The sequence below is a fragment of the Triturus cristatus genome, chromosome 2_2 (assembly GCF_964204655.1).
Source record: "Triturus cristatus chromosome 2_2, aTriCri1.1, whole genome shotgun sequence".
NCBI lineage: Eukaryota > Metazoa > Chordata > Amphibia > Caudata > Salamandridae > Triturus > Triturus cristatus.
This window is the reverse complement of record NC_140582.1, coordinates 496493388-496511077: the sequence shown is the minus strand read 5'-3', so window position 1 is coordinate 496511077 and position 17690 is coordinate 496493388. Positions and strand designations below refer to the sequence as shown.

The 17690-nt window shown below is 46.4% G+C and overlaps 1 protein-coding gene across 1 annotated transcript in view; it reads left to right on the top strand.

Moving 5' to 3' along the window:
- ABCE1 (ATP binding cassette subfamily E member 1) overlaps positions 1-17690 on the top strand; it is a 245438-nt gene that overhangs the window by 150448 nt on the left and 77300 nt on the right. Inside the window, exons 14-16 of the mRNA XM_085641610.1 lie at positions 3828-3938; positions 10336-10478; positions 10574-10696. Of these exons, the coding sequence (XP_085497736.1) occupies positions 3828-3938; positions 10336-10478; positions 10574-10696 (377 nt within the window). The remainder of the gene's footprint in view (positions 1-3827; positions 3939-10335; positions 10479-10573; positions 10697-17690) is intronic.

Below are 17690 nucleotides of genomic sequence, written 5' to 3'. Positions count from 1 at the left end.
AAGGGCAACCAAAGAGGTGGTTACAGAGGCAACAACAATAAGGGCAGGGGCAAAACTAACAACACCCGTTCTGCCACCCCGCCCACACAATGACTTCCCTCCGCTCCCCCCAGACCATTCCACTCCGGTCGGGGGCAACTACAAAACTTTATCCACGCATGGGAGTCCATAACATCGGACAAATGGGTGACCCAAATCATTCGGTCAGGGTACTGTCTCGAGCTAACATCTACCCCGCCCAATATCCCACCAAGGCACCGCCCAATGTCTCAAGAACATTCCACACTGCTCAAACAGGAGGTACTCTCCCTCCTCCAAAAACACGCTATAGAGCAGGTCCCCATCAATCAGCAAAATCTAGGGGTTTACTCCCTATGTTTCCTAATACCAAAGAAAGACGGTACCCTCAGGCCAATTCTGGACCTCCGGCCTCTAAATGCCTACATACATTCAGACCATTTCCATATGGTCACCCTACAACAAGTCCTCCCGCTCCTCTGTCAGGGAGACTTTCTCACAACCTTGGATCTGAAAGACACATACTTTCACATTCCAATACACCCCTCTCACAGGAAATACCTCAGGTTCGTGGTGGACGGGCAACATTACCAATTCACGGTTCTCCCCTTCGGGGTCACCACCGCACCATGGGTGTTTACCAAATGCCTAGCGGTAGTAGCAGCACACCTCAGACGTCAACACATTCACTTCTTCCCTTACTTAGACGACTGGCTGATAAAAGCCGCGACTTCCCACCGATGCGTGCAGCATACAAACAGCACCATCCAACTGCTCCACCAGCTAGGCTTCACGGTGAACTACCAAAAGTCCCACCTCATACCATCTCACACAAAGCAATATCTCGGGGCCACTATAGACACCTCCAAAGGTATTGCCTATCCAAATATGCCAGAATCACAAGCATTCAAGCCTTACGCAAAACATTCCTTCCCCAACACTCTCTTCCAGCAAGAGTGTTCATGAAGCTCATAGGAATGATGGCGTCTTGCATCTTTATAGTGCCCCATGCAAGACTACACATGCGTCCACTTCAAGAGTGCCTAGCACAACAGTGGAACCAGGCCCAGGGTCAGCTGACGGATCTGGTGTTGGTGGACGGCCGCACACATCACTCTGCAGTGGTGGAACACCACAAACCTTTCCAAAGGGCGGCCGTTCCTGGACCCGGTTCCTCAGGTGATTCTAACAGCGGACGCATCGCTCTCCGGCTGGGGAGCGCACCTCCTACACCTCACAATGCAAGGTCTATGGACGCCACAGCAAAAATTGCTCCACATCAACCATCTGGAGCTCTTGGCGATCTTTCTAGCCCTAAAATCTTTCCAAAAACAGATTTCGGGCAAAGCAGTCCTCATTCGCACAGACAACATGACTGCAATGTATTATATCCAAAAACAGGGGGGGACACACTCTCCCCAGCTCTCCCGCTTAGCCCAGAGCATATGGAGATGGGCAATTCCCCAAAACATCTTTCTCCTGGCACAACACGTTCCAGGCGTACAAAACACCATGGCAGATCTGCTCAGCAGACAAACGCAACAACTACACGAATGGGAACTGCATCCGCAAGTTCTTCAGCCATTCTTCCAACAGTGGGGGCATCCTCAGATAGACCTCTTCGCCACCCACGAAAACAAAAAATGCCCAAGCTTCGCCGCCAGATACCCACACCCATTGTCCAAGGGCAATGCGATATGGATGAACTGGTCAGGCAGATTTGCATACGCCTTTCCACCTCTCCCACTAATTCCATTAGTGGTCAGGAAGCTACAACAGCACTCCCTCACACTCATTCTGGTAGCTCCGACGTGGGCCAGGCAACCGTGGTACACCACGCTACTACAACTATCAGTGGTACCACATCAAAAACTGCACCTATCCCCATGCCTCCTAACCCAGAACCATGGAGAAATCAGGCACCCGGACCCATCTCAGCTCAACCTGGCGATCTGGCTCCTGAAATCCTAGAATTAGGATACCTTAACCTTCCCCCTGATTGCATGAACATCATCATGGAAGCCAGACGCCCTACCACTAGAGCATGTTATGCCGTAAAGTGGAAAAGATTTGTTATTTACTGCCGTAACAATACAATCAACCCTTTAGATGCATCCATACAGCACATCATATGCTATCTGCTCCATCTTCACAGGTGTAACCTGGCATATTCATCCATACACCTACACCTAGCAGCGATCGCTGCTTATCTACAAAACAGACAGCATTTATCTCTCTTCAGAGTGCCCGCTATTAAAGCCTTCATGGAAGGCCTTAAACGAGTAATTCCTCCCAGGGCACCACCTTCCCCTGTATGGAATCTAAATTTAGTTCTTACACGACTAATGCGTCCGCCCTTCGAACCAATGCATAAATGCGAGCTACAGTTTCTCACCTGGAAAACAGCTTTTCTCGTAGCTATCACTTCCCTTAGAAGGGTTGGTGAAATACAAGCGTTCACTATACAGGAACCCTTCATACAAATACATCACAGCAAGGTCATACTTCGCACAAATCCGAAGTTCCTGCCCAAGGTCATTTCCCCCTTCCATCTCAATCAAACGGTGGAATTACCTGTCTTCTTCTCGCAACCTCAATCTGTTGCAGAAAGAGCCTTACACACACTCGATGTAAAAAGGGCCTTGCTATACTACATACAAAGAACGCAACCCTTCAGGAAGACTAAACAATTGTTCGTCTCCTTCTCTCCACCACATAAAGGCAACCCCATTTCTAAATCCGGGATAGCTAGGTGGATTGTAAAATGCATACAGATTTGCTACCAAAAGGCTAAAAGAACATTATCTGTTCCGCCTAAAGCCCATTCTACAAGAAAGTTAGGGGCTTCTATGGCCTTTCTAGGGAATATACCCTTAGATGACATCTGCAAAGCAGCCACATGGTCTACACCGCACACCTTCACAAAACATTACTGTGTAGATGTGCATTCCAAGCAGCAAGCTAGAGTGGGCCAGGCTGTACTAAAGACACTATTCCAAACCACTGCAACGGATACCGGTGGTCGCCGCTAGGGTTGGGTACTGCTATATAATCTATGCTAAGTGTACAATCTGCAGCTCATATGCCTCGAACGGAATATGCTACTTACCAGTATGCATCTGTTCTTGGCATGTAGAGCTGCAGAGTTGTACACGCCCACCCGCCTCCCCGGCTACCTGTATCCGTTCCAGTACATCTTATTTAGATACTACACACATGGGTTTCTCACTGTGATTACCAAGCTCCATCATTTCCCTGTTGGCGAAAAACAATCTGAGGATGGAGCCGAAGCCCATGCGCAGTACGGACCGAAGGAGGAGTCACCAAACTCGTGACTTCCAAAGACTGTCCAAGAAGAAAAACAAACTGCAAACATCCGGGCCCAACACCAGATGGCGATTTATGCTAAGTGTACAACTCTGCAGCTCTACATGCCAAGAACAGATGCATACTGGTAAGTAGCATATTCCTTTGAAAAAATTACTTATTTTGAAATAAACCCAGTCTAATGTTTATCAGTTCAGTGTAGATATGAATGATGTGGGACTGGTAATGCTTGTAGATAACTTTATGTTGCAAGGAATTTAAACATAATAATTAGACCTAAAAGATATCTCTGATACTAAAGTAGCATTTTTGCAAATGGTAACAGAGTAGTTTTAACTCCCATCGGTGTCTATTTGTCATGTTTCCGAGGGTACAGAAGAGTGCCATTAAAATATTTTCATTGGTGGTGTGTGTGTGTCCTTTTGTGCACTTATTGCTTGATTTTTTTTAAAGTACCTACATCAGTGTTTTACTTTTAACAGGGAAGTGTACGTCAGCTACTACATGAGAAGATACGAGATGCTTATACTCATCCACAGTTTGTAACTGATGTCATGAAGCCTATGCAGATAGAGAACATTATTGACCAAGAGGTAATCAATCTGCTTTACCAAGATTACACTTGTGCTCTTATTTTAATTGTGTAATTTAATGTGATCTGCATACTCTGGTCATCTAGTAGTGGACTCGGATGTTGCAAGTTGTTATTGTTCAAAGAAGTGTTTCAAGTCACAGAATGATGTGACTCCTCTCTGTTTGTAATGTGCTTTGGCACCAATTCCATTGTTAGATTGTATTCCTCCACAATCTGCGTTGGATGTATATTGACAGGCTCTAGGACTCGACGTGTTCAATGTTCTGTTTTTTCGAGCCCTTGTGGTTTAATCTTCGTTGGGAAAGACTGCTCTCCAGCTACACTTATTATCTTTTTCGACTTCGGCACACGTTCGAGACAGTTGAGGAAGCCCCAATCCATGAATGTCGTGGCACCTGCACACTTCCGGTTGTCCGTGCTCCTGCTCCAGAGAATGTGAAGGTCATAGAATTGACACCTTTCTTGAAATGCCCTCGATGCCATGCTAAGTTTGCTTGGACCGATCAACCCATAGTCTTCAAACTTGCTTCTCTGCGGGCTGCAACAATGGAAACTACAGCAATAGGCTATGGAAGACACCCCAGATATTTTGGGGGAGTTGATTGTCTAAATTCAGAGAGGAAGAAGATATAGATTCACTTGGCATCCTACCTCACCAGTTCTGCCCTGAGGAAATCCATTCCGGTGCCACCAAGGAACAAGAGAAGGAAGAGACTCCATCCACTTCAGCGGCCCATGCACGCAAAAAAAATCCCATGGTTAAAATCGCCATAAGCCTCATAAGAGGCCGCTCACTGTGGCAAAGCAGGATCTCGGGAGTCAAGCTCTCGACTCCCCTCAAGAGCCTTTAAGTTCATAAAGACCTTCTGGCTTTGAAATACATCAACCCTCTTCCAAGCCTAATGTGTCGCCTGCACCGAGACAGCCATTGGTGCCTCAGCAGAGTCTTACATTTTGAAAGGCCAATCCTGGAAAAGGTATTGAAGGAGTTCGACGAGAGATAAAACTAATGTTTATTCATCCTACTACAGGGAAGTTTTCCTCCAAGGTGTATTTACCAAAATATGCAGAACATTTGCCAAGGAAAAGGAGACTTCCTTTAAACAGGAGGGCATCCAACATGATTGCCATGCACTTTCTACAGAAATGTGGCAGCATATATGTTCTCAACAGCTGTCGGCACTGGCACAGCAAATTGCATGGTTACCGCCCACTTTTTGCCTGATATCTGATGCACTTTGGCTGAATGTGCACTTGGCCCCTTCTAATCATGTTCCCAGTGCCTATGCTCTTTCCCAAAACTGCACCTTTGTTTCCACAATTGGCACATCTCTGGCCTACATATAAGCCCATTGTAAAAAGGTACCACTGGTTCAAAAGGCCTTGTGACCAGAGAGGGGCTCTAAGGGCTGCAGCATGCATTGTACCACCCTCCGAGACCCCTCCCCTAACACAGACAGTCGTTGCAGACTGTGTTTTGGTGCAGGTAAAACTTGAGTCGACATGGCCCACATCACAGTGTGCCTTGCCTACAAACACCCCTGTATTAGGCCTCACGGCCCTAAGGCAGGGTATACTATACCATAAATGAGGGCATACCTGCTTGATCAATATGCCCCTACAGTATCTAAGTCCATCCTAAAACATTGTAAGTGCAGTGAAGCCATATTGAATATATGGTCTGGAAGTTGTCATTGCGAACTCCACAGTTCTATGATGGCTTTGCTGAATGCTAGGACGTTTGGTATCACACTTCTCAGCATAATAAACCAACACCGATGCCACTGCTGGATTTATTACAAAATGCACTCCGAGGGCATCTTAGAGATGCCCCCTTTAAAAATGACCAACTCTCTCATGTCCAACTGATCTGTCTGCACCAGCCTGCCACACACTGACCTGTTGCTGACCCCCTGAGTTGCGAGCCTGTGTGCTCTTGTGGGTCGGGAAAAAAGCCTGTTTGGGGTGAGGAGGTGTGTTTCACCTACTCCCAAATAGGGGTTATTATTCAGGGTGGTGAGCCTAAAACGCTTCCTGCTTGTGTTATCCTAGCCATGGCCTCTCCAGCAAGTGGAGAAGCCCACCCCCCTGACCACGCCCCACTTTTGGTGGCAAGATCTGCGGGAAATTTAGTATTCTGGCGAGGTGTCCCTTCTCAACCAGGACCACCTCTAAGGTGTCCATAGCTGAAGTAACCCCCTCCGTAGAAAATCCTTCATGTTAGATGTACGGATGCTAGCCAATACGATTATGGAATGCCCCTCCCCAAATGGAGGGGACATACTAAGGGTGTAGTCACCCTAAAGATAAGTAAACCTATTGGCTGTAGTCTGGCAGTACCTGTAACACCCCTAAATTCAGTATTTAGGGGCACCCCTGAACCTTGATCCTCAGATTCCTGCAACCTATGAAGGACAAAGACAGCATGCAGCAAAAGCCTGAAGATGCCCACTGACTTGGCCCCAGCCCTACCAGTCTGTCTCCAGCTTTAAACCCCCTGCAAAGAAGACAACGCCTGTCCTGTGGTCAGCGACTTCCAAAACCCCGAGGAAGACTGTTTTCTCTTCAACAAAGTTTTGATCTCCCGTCTAGTGGCCCTGTCCAGGAGAATCCAACTACAAGGACTCCGGATCCAGCTGGAACAGCTGACCTCTCCTGGACTCCACATAAACACGTGCAGCCTCATCACGAAGTGTCCTTCTGACCGCGACTGGATCCAGTAATGAAAATCCGACACCTAAAGGCACTCCTGCAGCCTCTGCCTCCGACCCTTTTGGAGCCCTGCAGACGGTGCCCAAGCGTCCACCAACACCTCTACTTACCTGCCCAGTTGTTGGTCACCTTCGTTCAGCCTCCTGGTCTCAGTATGCAGCCTCTTTGTGCGACCGAGATTCCCCTTTACTTGCATTGGGTGCCCGATTCTGATTTGCACCCTGCACCCGGCTGCCCCTGTGCAGCTGGTAGTGTTTGGTTAATGTTGCCTTGTAGTTCCCCACTGTGCTGGCTTTAACCACCGGGGCCTGTGCCTTGAAACGGCGGATACTTAACTGCAACCATCACCTCTTGTGGGTGCCCCCATTCTCTGACTAACATTGGGCCCAGTGACCTCTGCACCCAGCTGCCCTAGTGCAGCTGGTGGTGCAGTACCTTGCTCAGTGTTTGTCTAAACTCCAGAAGACTGGATGTGTAAGTCAAGTACTTAAAGGTAAATGTACATTACTGTTTTCCTTCCATAGAATTGCATTGCACTTCTGCCTATTGCACTAAATGTTTCTCTCTTACATTTGCTAAGTTTGCTACTGTTTGACATTACCAAAGTATTTTAATGCTCCTGTAAAGTACTTTTAGGCCTTTACAACACAATACCTACTGTATTTGAAAAGTATTGCTATTCTTGAAACTGCTACTTGCCTGCAACTGAGTTCCTCTTGGTTCTATAATAAAATAAGTTATAACCTTTCATACAAAACAATTGGTCTTGGATTCAGTCTGAAGGCATGTAATCACTTGCCTGAGTGTGTACAACAAAAGCTTAACACTGCCCTCTGATATGCCTAACTGCTTGATGACACTACCACAAATAAAGCTTTTAGTATTATTTACTTTAGCTTCTGGGGGTCCACTGGACTCTGTGCACACTATACCTTACTTTGGTATAGTATATACAGAAGCAGCTTCCTACAGTGATACACTATCTAATAATTGTTCTGGTGGAATATCTCTTTAGGATTGACAACGACTTTGCAGACCTACTCAGCAGGCTGCATCATCAAGTCCACTAGTAGGAACTCCGCCCACTAGTCCTATCCAGGAAGGCTGTACCACACATAGAACTGTTAATCAAGAAAATGTAAAATGCCAAACGTAGTCTCCAAACCTAGCACTGATTGGATTGGTTACCCCATTGTTCAAGATGACAGGGACTGAAAGATGTGCTTTGCCTTCTCCACCTTAGAGGTGAAGTTGGCAGAAGTGGGCATACCTCCTAGTCTCCTAAATTTTCCCGTCAGTTTTCCATTCCAAAGTGGGGGTGTAAACCAGGGGCTGCCATCTGCTGCGCATCCCTGGGGGGTGGGGGGGGGGGGGAGGTGGTGGTGTCCCCCCCTCCTCCCCCAGTATTGACAGTGCTGGAAGGGGAAGCTTCAAAGGCCTACCACCCTTGTAATGGGCCCCCCAGCCTCTACTGCCAGCAACAGATGGCATTCCTGGTTTGCACCCCCACTTTGGGCGGCAAAGCCAGCTGGAAACCTTAGCAAGACTTGGAGGTGGAGGAGGCTAAGTTAAGCACACTTTTCAGTCCCCTCCATCTTGAAGATGCGGGGACTCCACCAATCAGGGCTAGTACTATACCCACTACCAGAGGAGGGTGGCACAATAAAACGTGTACTCATCGCCCCGCACAGACATTCGGTACAGAGCAGTTGCCAGTAGAAGATAACGTATTGGAGTTGGGAAGCATCACTTTCTAAGGAAACACCGTAGTTCACATACGAAGTGCCGGTCTGGATGCAAATGTTTTTAAATAATGGGCGAGACTGGAGCCATGTAAAATAACACTGATTCAACAACAGATGAGCTACACGCTCTACACAGGGACTTCCTGAACATTTATGGTGTCAGTTGGCATAGTTGTAAATATGCCTATAAAAGTAATAAGAAGCAGGCCGCAACGAACAGTAGCAGACAACCCGTGGTTCTTTTGAGTTTCATTGCATCTTGGTCCTGAGGAAGGTGGCTTGGCCACTGAAACGCGCGTAGACCATTACCACCCTTGAGGAGTGGTCCTCGAGAGTTAATTCCATCAAAAGTTGTGTCTGCTAGCAACAACAAACACTGCCCTCTCGAATACAACTTGGGACCCCTCATAGGGTCGAATCTCTTTTGATTTGTGTGTACTTGCATAAATGCGGACTGAATGAGTGTGAAAGTTTGGGATGAATGAATAGATATAGATTGCTGTGGGTTTATATATATATATATATTTGTATTTAAAGAATGATTTCTGGACAAATTATCAATTCTGGCGTCATGGTTTTAAAAAGATAACAATAGTATTGTACATATATATGTATTTTTGCAACAATTTTTATTGAAATGTACACCAAAAAAGACTAACATTTATACAAAAAAGTTTTTAATGTCTAAAGAAAATATGCTATAAATGCAATAAAATAAAGAATAAAATATAATCTGTCTTAATTTTTTATAAGGTTGCAGAATATATATATTTTTTTAAACAAACTTTATTGCAGTTTTATTAAGACATGACCGTAATCACAGCAATGACTAACGTGAGATGGACCGTGCCTAAATAAATCATGTTCCCTAGAGCTCCTGTCAAGGCCTCCCAAACAACCTCTTTTGCATCAGTATTCCTCTACTAGCATCATCATAAGACAGGATCGTTTCCTAAATACTCAATTTGGGTTTACATTGCGCCCTGTACACTTCTGGGGAACCCCTGGACCTGTGCATGGTATAACTACCTAGTGTTAAACTATATACAGAGCCAACTTCCTACAGCATGTACACATGCATGTATATACATCTTAATTGTACTCATCTTCACTGGTAAAGGAATTACTTTATAAAGACTGCATGGTAAAGGATGTTTCCCTGTAGTGTGTTGTATAGTGGTGTGTTCCAGGTGCTTTTGAAACGGCCTAGATTTCTAGTCCATCATTAGTTTTTCTGTGGTATCTATTGTGTTGCCTTGCCCAATACTGTTTTGAAAGGCCACCCTAAAAGATCACATACAGCTGCTACAGTTTTCTATTGGATTCTATTAATGGACATCTGAATTTTTGTGCTACTCTTGCCTTTTTCTTTTAGAAAATGTTGCTTGGATGTCACACTGGTTAGTTTGCTCGTGCATCCCAGCAGGATCCTTTTCTTTGCCCTTATTTTCACCTCTGTACCTTCCATGTTGCTTTATATTACTTCCCCCAGTACAGAACCAACAGTGTCAGTAAATGGATATTTAAATGGCACTGGTAATTTGGTGCCTGTGAGCTCCATCTTTGTATATGGCATGTACTAGAAGCACATGCATGTCAGCGTGTAGGTAGACCTTTGAAAATCAGCTGTGTAATGGGGAAATAATGTGTTTTTAAATGTGCACTTTATTGTTCGGAATCAGATATGTGGTGGATTCTGTGCGATCAAATGATCTTAATACAGCCATAAATTTCATTTGTTCTGGTTTCCTGCCCCATGACATTGGAATGATCCAGGATGGTGGAAGACAGGGAGGGTATGGAACTCTGTCTAATTTCAGGTTGATCTAATTTATTCTCATCTTATAGACCATGGTGGTGTGCATACATGTACTTGCTTGATCATGTCTCTTTAAATACAGCTCCTGTTCATGGTCCAATGCATTAATTTGCCTACAGGTGCAGACATTGTCTGGTGGTGAGCTGCAGCGTGTGGCATTGGCTCTTTGTCTAGGTAAACCTGCTGATGTCTACTTAATTGATGAACCCTCTGCCTATTTGGACTCTGAACAGCGTCTTATGGCTGCAAGGGTCGTTAAACGGTAACTTTGCTTTTTATGCTTTCTAATACGTTCAGCTTGAATGATTTACTTTCCAATCCAAATGCTAGATTTTAATATACTTCTCTTTTATTTAGTTTCATTCTTCACGCCAAAAAGACAGCCTTTGTTGTAGAACATGACTTTATCATGGCCACATATCTAGCAGATCGTGTAATCGTTTTTGATGGTAATCCATCCAAGGACACTCGTGCAAACCGGTAAGACTGTAATTCTAGAATTAACTTTATGATAGGAGATACATTACCGTGTTCTTACCTAACACTTTACATACTCCACTTGTGTTGTAGAATGAAGTCCGATCCTTTCAATGTAGACAATCAAAAACGATGTGGGGTTAATTGTAGATGCTTGCTGGGTGTAGACAATGCTCTAATATGGCTTCAGAATAAATGCCTGCATTTCTATGGTGCATTGACTGTAGGAAGACGATTAGCTTCATCCAGCTTTCCCTTTCTGACAATTGAGGCCGCATTATACAAAGGATGGGTTATGGGACAGGGTACAATTGGAGTGTGCACTTTTCACCTGCAGGGTTCTTTGTGTTACATAAGGGGCTGCTTGTGCAGCTCCTATTGTAATATGACTCACATCATTGCAAAATGTGCAAAAGCAAAATCACAAGGGAGTGTTCCCACAGTTGTATAAAGGCATGGCCCCATGCAAATGAGGGAAGCGTTTGTCATTGTGCCCTCACAATATTACAAATGTGGGAGCAATACAGATACGTTTTCAGGAGGTGCACTGATTTTGTGCCACATAGAACGTGGTGCACATTAGGTGCACCTCTTGAGGGCGCCTCTGTGAAGGAGGGGGGAAGAGTTCCAAGGGCATGCCTTGAAAAATCTACCCACCCACTCTATGCTGAATCCGATTTTATCATGGCGAGCTATTTGTTAAGGCCTACAATTCAGGTGAGAGAGCTCCAACTGGCAAAAACAGGTGTTCTGTTCATTCTGAAAGAGAATGAGCATTAAAAATGCCTTTAAATATTGTTTTTATCTTGTCGCTTTTGCTGTGTGTTAACTCCTTCTGTGCTCATGGCGGAATGGTTCCGGCACGAGCACAAGTGTGCTCGTGACAGAACCATTCCGTCATGAACACACTTGCAAAAACTCGATTTCCCTTTTTTTATTTTTTTTGCCTTGGGAGGAGGGGAAGAGCTTCCCCAACCTCCCAAGGCATTGTTTTAGTTTTCCTTGTAAAGGCGTTTCTTTTTCACAGTTTCGGTGCTCGTGGGGCTATCTCAGGCCCCCGAGCACCAAAACACATGGGAGAGGTATCGTGGGAAAGGGGAGATTCGCCCCTTTCCAATTGTACCCTTCCCTAGTGGATCCCTACTTGGGGATCGCGCCAGGAGCGTCCCCTTGGGCAAGGGCTTTGCTCCCCCTTTTTAATTCTCACACAACCAGTCTTTCTGAAACACCCCCCCCCCCCCCCCCCCCCCCAAGGAGGCAGATGGGGGCAGTTGCCCCCGATCTGCCTCCCGCAGGGGGGTGGGGCAGAAAGCCCACTAGGCACCAGGGATTTTTATTTTCCAAAGCTCGGGGTGAGGGCTGCCCAGAATGGGCATGCCAATGCCCCCAACCCCCTCAAAAAATGCAGCAGACTTTCTGCCCCCCAGGAGGCAGTTGGGGGGCAGTAGCCCCTGATCTGACCCCTTTGGGGCAGAGGACCCACTAGGGCCATGGATTACTCTGGCTTTTTTGTACGTAGGGGTGGGGGCTGTCCAGAATGGGCGCACCAATGTCCCCACAAAATAGTCATTCTTTCTCTTCCCACCCCCCTCTGACTTGGCCCCAGCCTTACCAACCTGTCCCCACCTCGAACCTTCTGAAGCGAAACTCCGGTGTGTCCTGCAGCCTCAAGGACCTGCCCTGCCTTCAAAAGAAAATACTCTTGTCTCCTGTGAACACCGGATTTGTTCACCAACAGACTTCAGCTCCAGCAGGATCCACGAGACGGCCCGAGTTCGAGTGGCCCAACACCAAGAGGAGGTCTCCGGCGATCCTGACCTGAGATCTGGTGACCCCTGACCTGCCTCCAACCGACGCCTGAGTGTCAAACCGGAATTCCCCTCCCCCCCATCGACCAGGAGCCGGTAAAAAGATCCAACCATAAAAGGCACCCCTGCACCCGACGCCCCACGGCCTTGGGTGGCCCAACCGATTGTGCCTAACCAACCCCCAACATCCCAACTTACCTCTCCAAGTGGTGGTCACACCCAGAAGACCTTCATCCCCGAGCCTGCAGTGTGTTTGCAAACTAGAGACTCCCCATTATAAGCTACAGGGCGCCCGACGCCAAAACAGCACTCTGCACCCGGCCATCCTAGTGTCGCAGAGGGTGCACCTTTTGTGCTGGCTTAAACCCCCATTTTCCCTGAGCTTAAGTCCAGGAGGTTTGCTCCCACAACCCAGTGGCCTGCTCGTAAGCAGCCACCCATCGGAAGCCCCCTACCCCCCATTGGATAACATTGGGCCTCAGCACTCTGCACCCGGCCACCCTAGTGCCGCTGAGGGTGCAACCAGAGTGGCTCCTTGACCCTGGGGACCCCGGAGTCTAACCACAGAATACCAACTCCCATAACCGAATACTTACCTTTGAACAGATAACCCTATTTTTCTCCATAGGATAACATTGACTGTTTTTCTATGAAAAGTTTCTAAGTGTGGTGTTGGAAGATCTATGAAACCCTTTAAAACTGTAACTAAATAACAAAAACGATTTTACTTACCTGTTTACAGGAAATGTCCCAGTGCAGTATCTGGGCCTACTGCACTGTGTAAGAAAAGTAATCTGTAAAGTAATCTACTTGACATTCTACTAAAAAGCCAATACAAATTATATGTGCAGTATATCAAAAGCATTGCATTACTAGTAGCTCTAATGTAATCAAATCAAAGTGCATATAGAATTGCAATTCAAACTGTTTATAAACTGCATTACTACTATAAAGTATTTATTGCTTACCTATGCCAGGCTTGCTTGGTTGTAGAGAATTAAATAACTAAAAGAATATTTTTATACAAAACCAATTGGTCTGAAGTTCAGTCTGAGTTTGTGATATCATTTGCTGATTGAGTGTGTACAACAAATGCTTAACACTACCCTTTGATACATCCTTATTGCTCGACCACACTACCACAAATAGAGAGTAAGGTGCGATCTACTTTTACCTCTGCTTCCCTTTGGGGTTCCACTGGACTTTTTGCACACTACCTCACTTTGGTATAGTATATACAGAGCCAGCTTCCTACAGATTTGAATCTCTGCAGAAGCTGTAAAGCACAAAAATGTGTTGGAACTCAAGTCACTGTTCTTGGCACTAAAGGCCTTTCACTCTTATGTAAAGTGGAAAATTGTCCATATCCCGACAGACAACACAACTTCCATGTTCCACCTCAACAAACAGATCATAGGGGTTTTTTGTAAACTAGCCCAGGACACCTGGGAGTGGGCCATTCAAAGACACACCTGGTAGCAGTGCACGTGCTAGGAATACAAAATATAGATGCAGTCAGACAAACAGGCAAGGAAGCTCCTTGCACTAAAACGGATACTGAAGGATTGGGTACTACAAGGAGTGTTTTGAAAGTAATGCATTCTAGACATCTATCTGTTTGTTACGCCAGAAAACGCAAAATGCCCAAGCTTGTGTGTCTAGGTACCCACGCCACCTGTCAAGAGGGAACGCACTATTGATGGACTGCCCAGGGAACTTTCCATACACTTCCCCACAATACCTCTTGAAACAACTAGTTCTAATCAAGTGCAAGCAATCGCCCAGGACTCCAATCTTCATAGCATTACAATTGACAAGACAGATAAGATACTCTGACAAGGTGGAGATCTCACAAGGGACCGTAACAAAAAACAGCCAAGCTCACAGGACTTGCTGACCATGAAGGAGAAACTATTTTGCTACCCAGGAGCGGTGACTCTGCAAAGGTGGAGGAGCGTTGCCCCATTATTTTAAACCAGTGCAAAGTAAAAATAAAATGGTCACCGAACGTCCGTTATTATCATTTTATTTTTAGTGTTGCAGTGGAGCCAGGTTGTTGGGACGGGCCGCCCTCCCCTGATATCGAAGCCGGAGGAGCAGTGGTAGCTGCACCTTAATTGCGCATGACGGTTTGGCCGGCCAAACTGTCATGTGCACTTTGCATGTTCTCCACAGGCTGTATTGTACAGCCTGCGTTGAGAACATGCCCAGCCTCCCAGTCCCTCTCTGAGCACTGAAACACGGTGCTCAGACCAACTGCAACGCTGCTGTAAGGCAGCGTTGTTATTTGTCGGGGATTCAGGGAGGCTATGTGCTTCCTGGTTCCTCGTGGAGGACAGGCGGCAGCTGGGGACAGCCGCAACCCGGTACATTTTCTTTTCTTTCTTTGTTTATTTTCCTAATCCCCGCCACCGTTCCCTGCCAACCACCACTGCTGCCACCTGGAGCTGGGCAGCCTCAGACTATAAGCATTGCTCCTTAGTACTTGGAATTAAGACTCCTGAGTCATCCGCAGAGAGGCCAGGAAGTTCTAAGGGAGGCCGGAAGGCCATCTATAAGAAAGTGCTAAACGAACCAATAGATTTACTAGCCCAACCGGAAGGGAACAATTACCAGTAGAACATGAAACAATACTATCATTAGATACCTTACCTTGTATATTTAAACCCACGCCTTTCTATCACTCAATGTCCACTTGGCAGACCCAGCATAGGGGTAAATGGAAACCGAGGAGACACCTTAGCTTGGACTCTTGTGATTATGGAGAGCAGGTGGAGGAAGATTAGGGCCCATATTTTTAACACCGGGCAGAGACAGCCCCCTTTGCAGAGCACTAGCTATCATTAGTGAAGCAGGTTCAGTAGCACTGGGGCTCAGGGGTGTGAGGGCCTGTTACATGTGTTATGATTGACTTACTTTGCAAAAGGCATATGGGGGATCATTTTTCTGTGCTAGAATTAGGGAAGAGTGCACCCTTTCTGCACAAAGGGGGCCAACTCTGTGAGCTACTTTTTTTTCTGAACGAGACCAAGCCAGTTTCAAGGTTAGGGTAATGACTAGTCATGCTACTCAGAGCCCCGGCTATCATTAGTGCATCAGCTGCAGTTGCATTGGGATTCAGGAGTGTGAGGGGCTCACATTAACCTATTTATGGGGAGTAGTGTTTTTTGGCCAGTTTGTGTTTGAGGAGTTCGCACTTTTAGTTTCACATTTAATATCATTTATGACCTGTTGAAAAAGTACCCCTGAAATGATTTCATTAACCCGACCCTCTGTGCTCTGCATTGCTGCTCCCCAAGTCCTTGCCATAATGTTTTGGAGGGGGGCGAAACTTTTTGTTCTGAGTCCCCCATAAGCAAAATGTATTTAAGATTTCTGCACTAGGTGATATGTAGGGAGAAGTTTCTTCACTACACCGGTTATGAAGAGATTCCTAGAGGGAACAAAAAGGATAGCGCCACCACAGGCATCGCATATGCCCATGTGGAATATATACCTAGTGCTCACACAGCTAATGAATGAACCTTTAGAACCAATGCATAAGCCAGAAGTCAAATATTTGACATTAAAAACAGCTGCCTTAGTAGCCATCACATCCCTACGCATGGTCGACTAATTGCAAGCGAGAACAATACAGGAACCCTGCTTACAAATAAATAAGGAGGGGTTGGTTATGAGAGCAAAGCCAGCCTTCCTCCCAAAGGTCATCTGTAGGAAAGTAGCCCATTTTTACATGGTTACCGCCACTTTTTGCCTGGTAAATGATGTAATTTCTGCTGTAAGTGCACTTGGTCCCTGCTAACCAGGTCCCCAGTGCCAGATCTTTCACTAAACTGTACAATTGTTTTCCCCAATTGGCAAACCTTTTAGCATCCTCTGTAAGTCTCTAGTAAGTGGTACCCCTGGTACTTGGGTCCAGAGGTACTAAATAGGGTACCTAAGGGCTGCAGCATGGATTATGCCACCCTAAAGGACTCCTCACCAAGCACATGCAAGGCTGCCATTGCAGGGTGCGTGTTTTGGTACAGACAAAAATGAAAACATGGCATTTCATGTCCCCTACCACTGCATGTACTATTTGTAATTCACCCCTACAGCACGATCGACAGCCCTAAGGCAGGCTGTTTGATATTACATGTGAGCGCATACCTGCATGAGCAGATATGCCCCTGTGCTGGTCAGTCCTATTACTACCAGTACGTAGCCAGGGAAGCCATTTTAAAACATGTGCTGGACACTGGTGAAAAAGAGTTCCCCAGCTACATGATGGCGTCACTGAGGATAGGAATGTTTGGTATCAACATCTCGTATTGATAAGCCCACCTAGATTTCAGTGTTCCATTTACTAATACATGCACCCGAATTGCACCTTGGAGGTGTCCCTGAAAATCTCCTAGCCTCTGGTGTGCTTGCTCACTGACTGGTTTTTGCCAGCCTACCATTAAGACACTGTTCTGACCGCCTAGGCTGAGAGACTTCTGTTCTCAAGAGAAACAGAACAAAGGTCTGTCTCGGAAGGTGGTGTCCCACCCCACCCTTCCCACAGGATGTCCAGTTGATTAGCCTTCCCAGAGCAGCAAGCTTCAAAGAGCTGCTGCATATGAAATGCGAATCTGGCTCCCTGCACAGGCGAGGAAGCTGATCCCTTTGTCCAGAGCCCCTTTGGCACCTGGACAGGAAGCAAAATCAGCTAGCCAGGTAGGTGTGCCGCCCCCAGGCTAGTACCATCCCTAATGTGGGTTAAACTAAGGTGGACATGACTTTTCAGAAGTAGCCATCTTTGTGATGGCATACTTGGGGAATTCTGGGGCAGGCTTATGCCCACTTCCCTAAGGAAGTGGTCATATAGGGGGCGTAGTGACCCCTAGGGTCAGTAGCCCATTGGTTACTACCTTTCACTTCCCTAACACCTATAAATTTAGTATTTAAGGAAGCCCACCCCCAGGTTCCAGGGACCAGATTCTGCGAACCTGAAACACAAAGAAGGATGTGAAGAGTTGCATCCTGCAAGAACTGAGGACCCAGCAACTGACCTGGCGCCAACCCTGCTGATCTACCTGCGGACTTTGACAATTGTGCCAAAAGTCTACTTGTCCTGCAGCTGCTGAATCCCCAAAGCCCGGGAGACTTGCCAGCACTTCACCCAGGAACCAAGTCCTTCCAAGACGTAGCGGACCTGCCTCCCATTG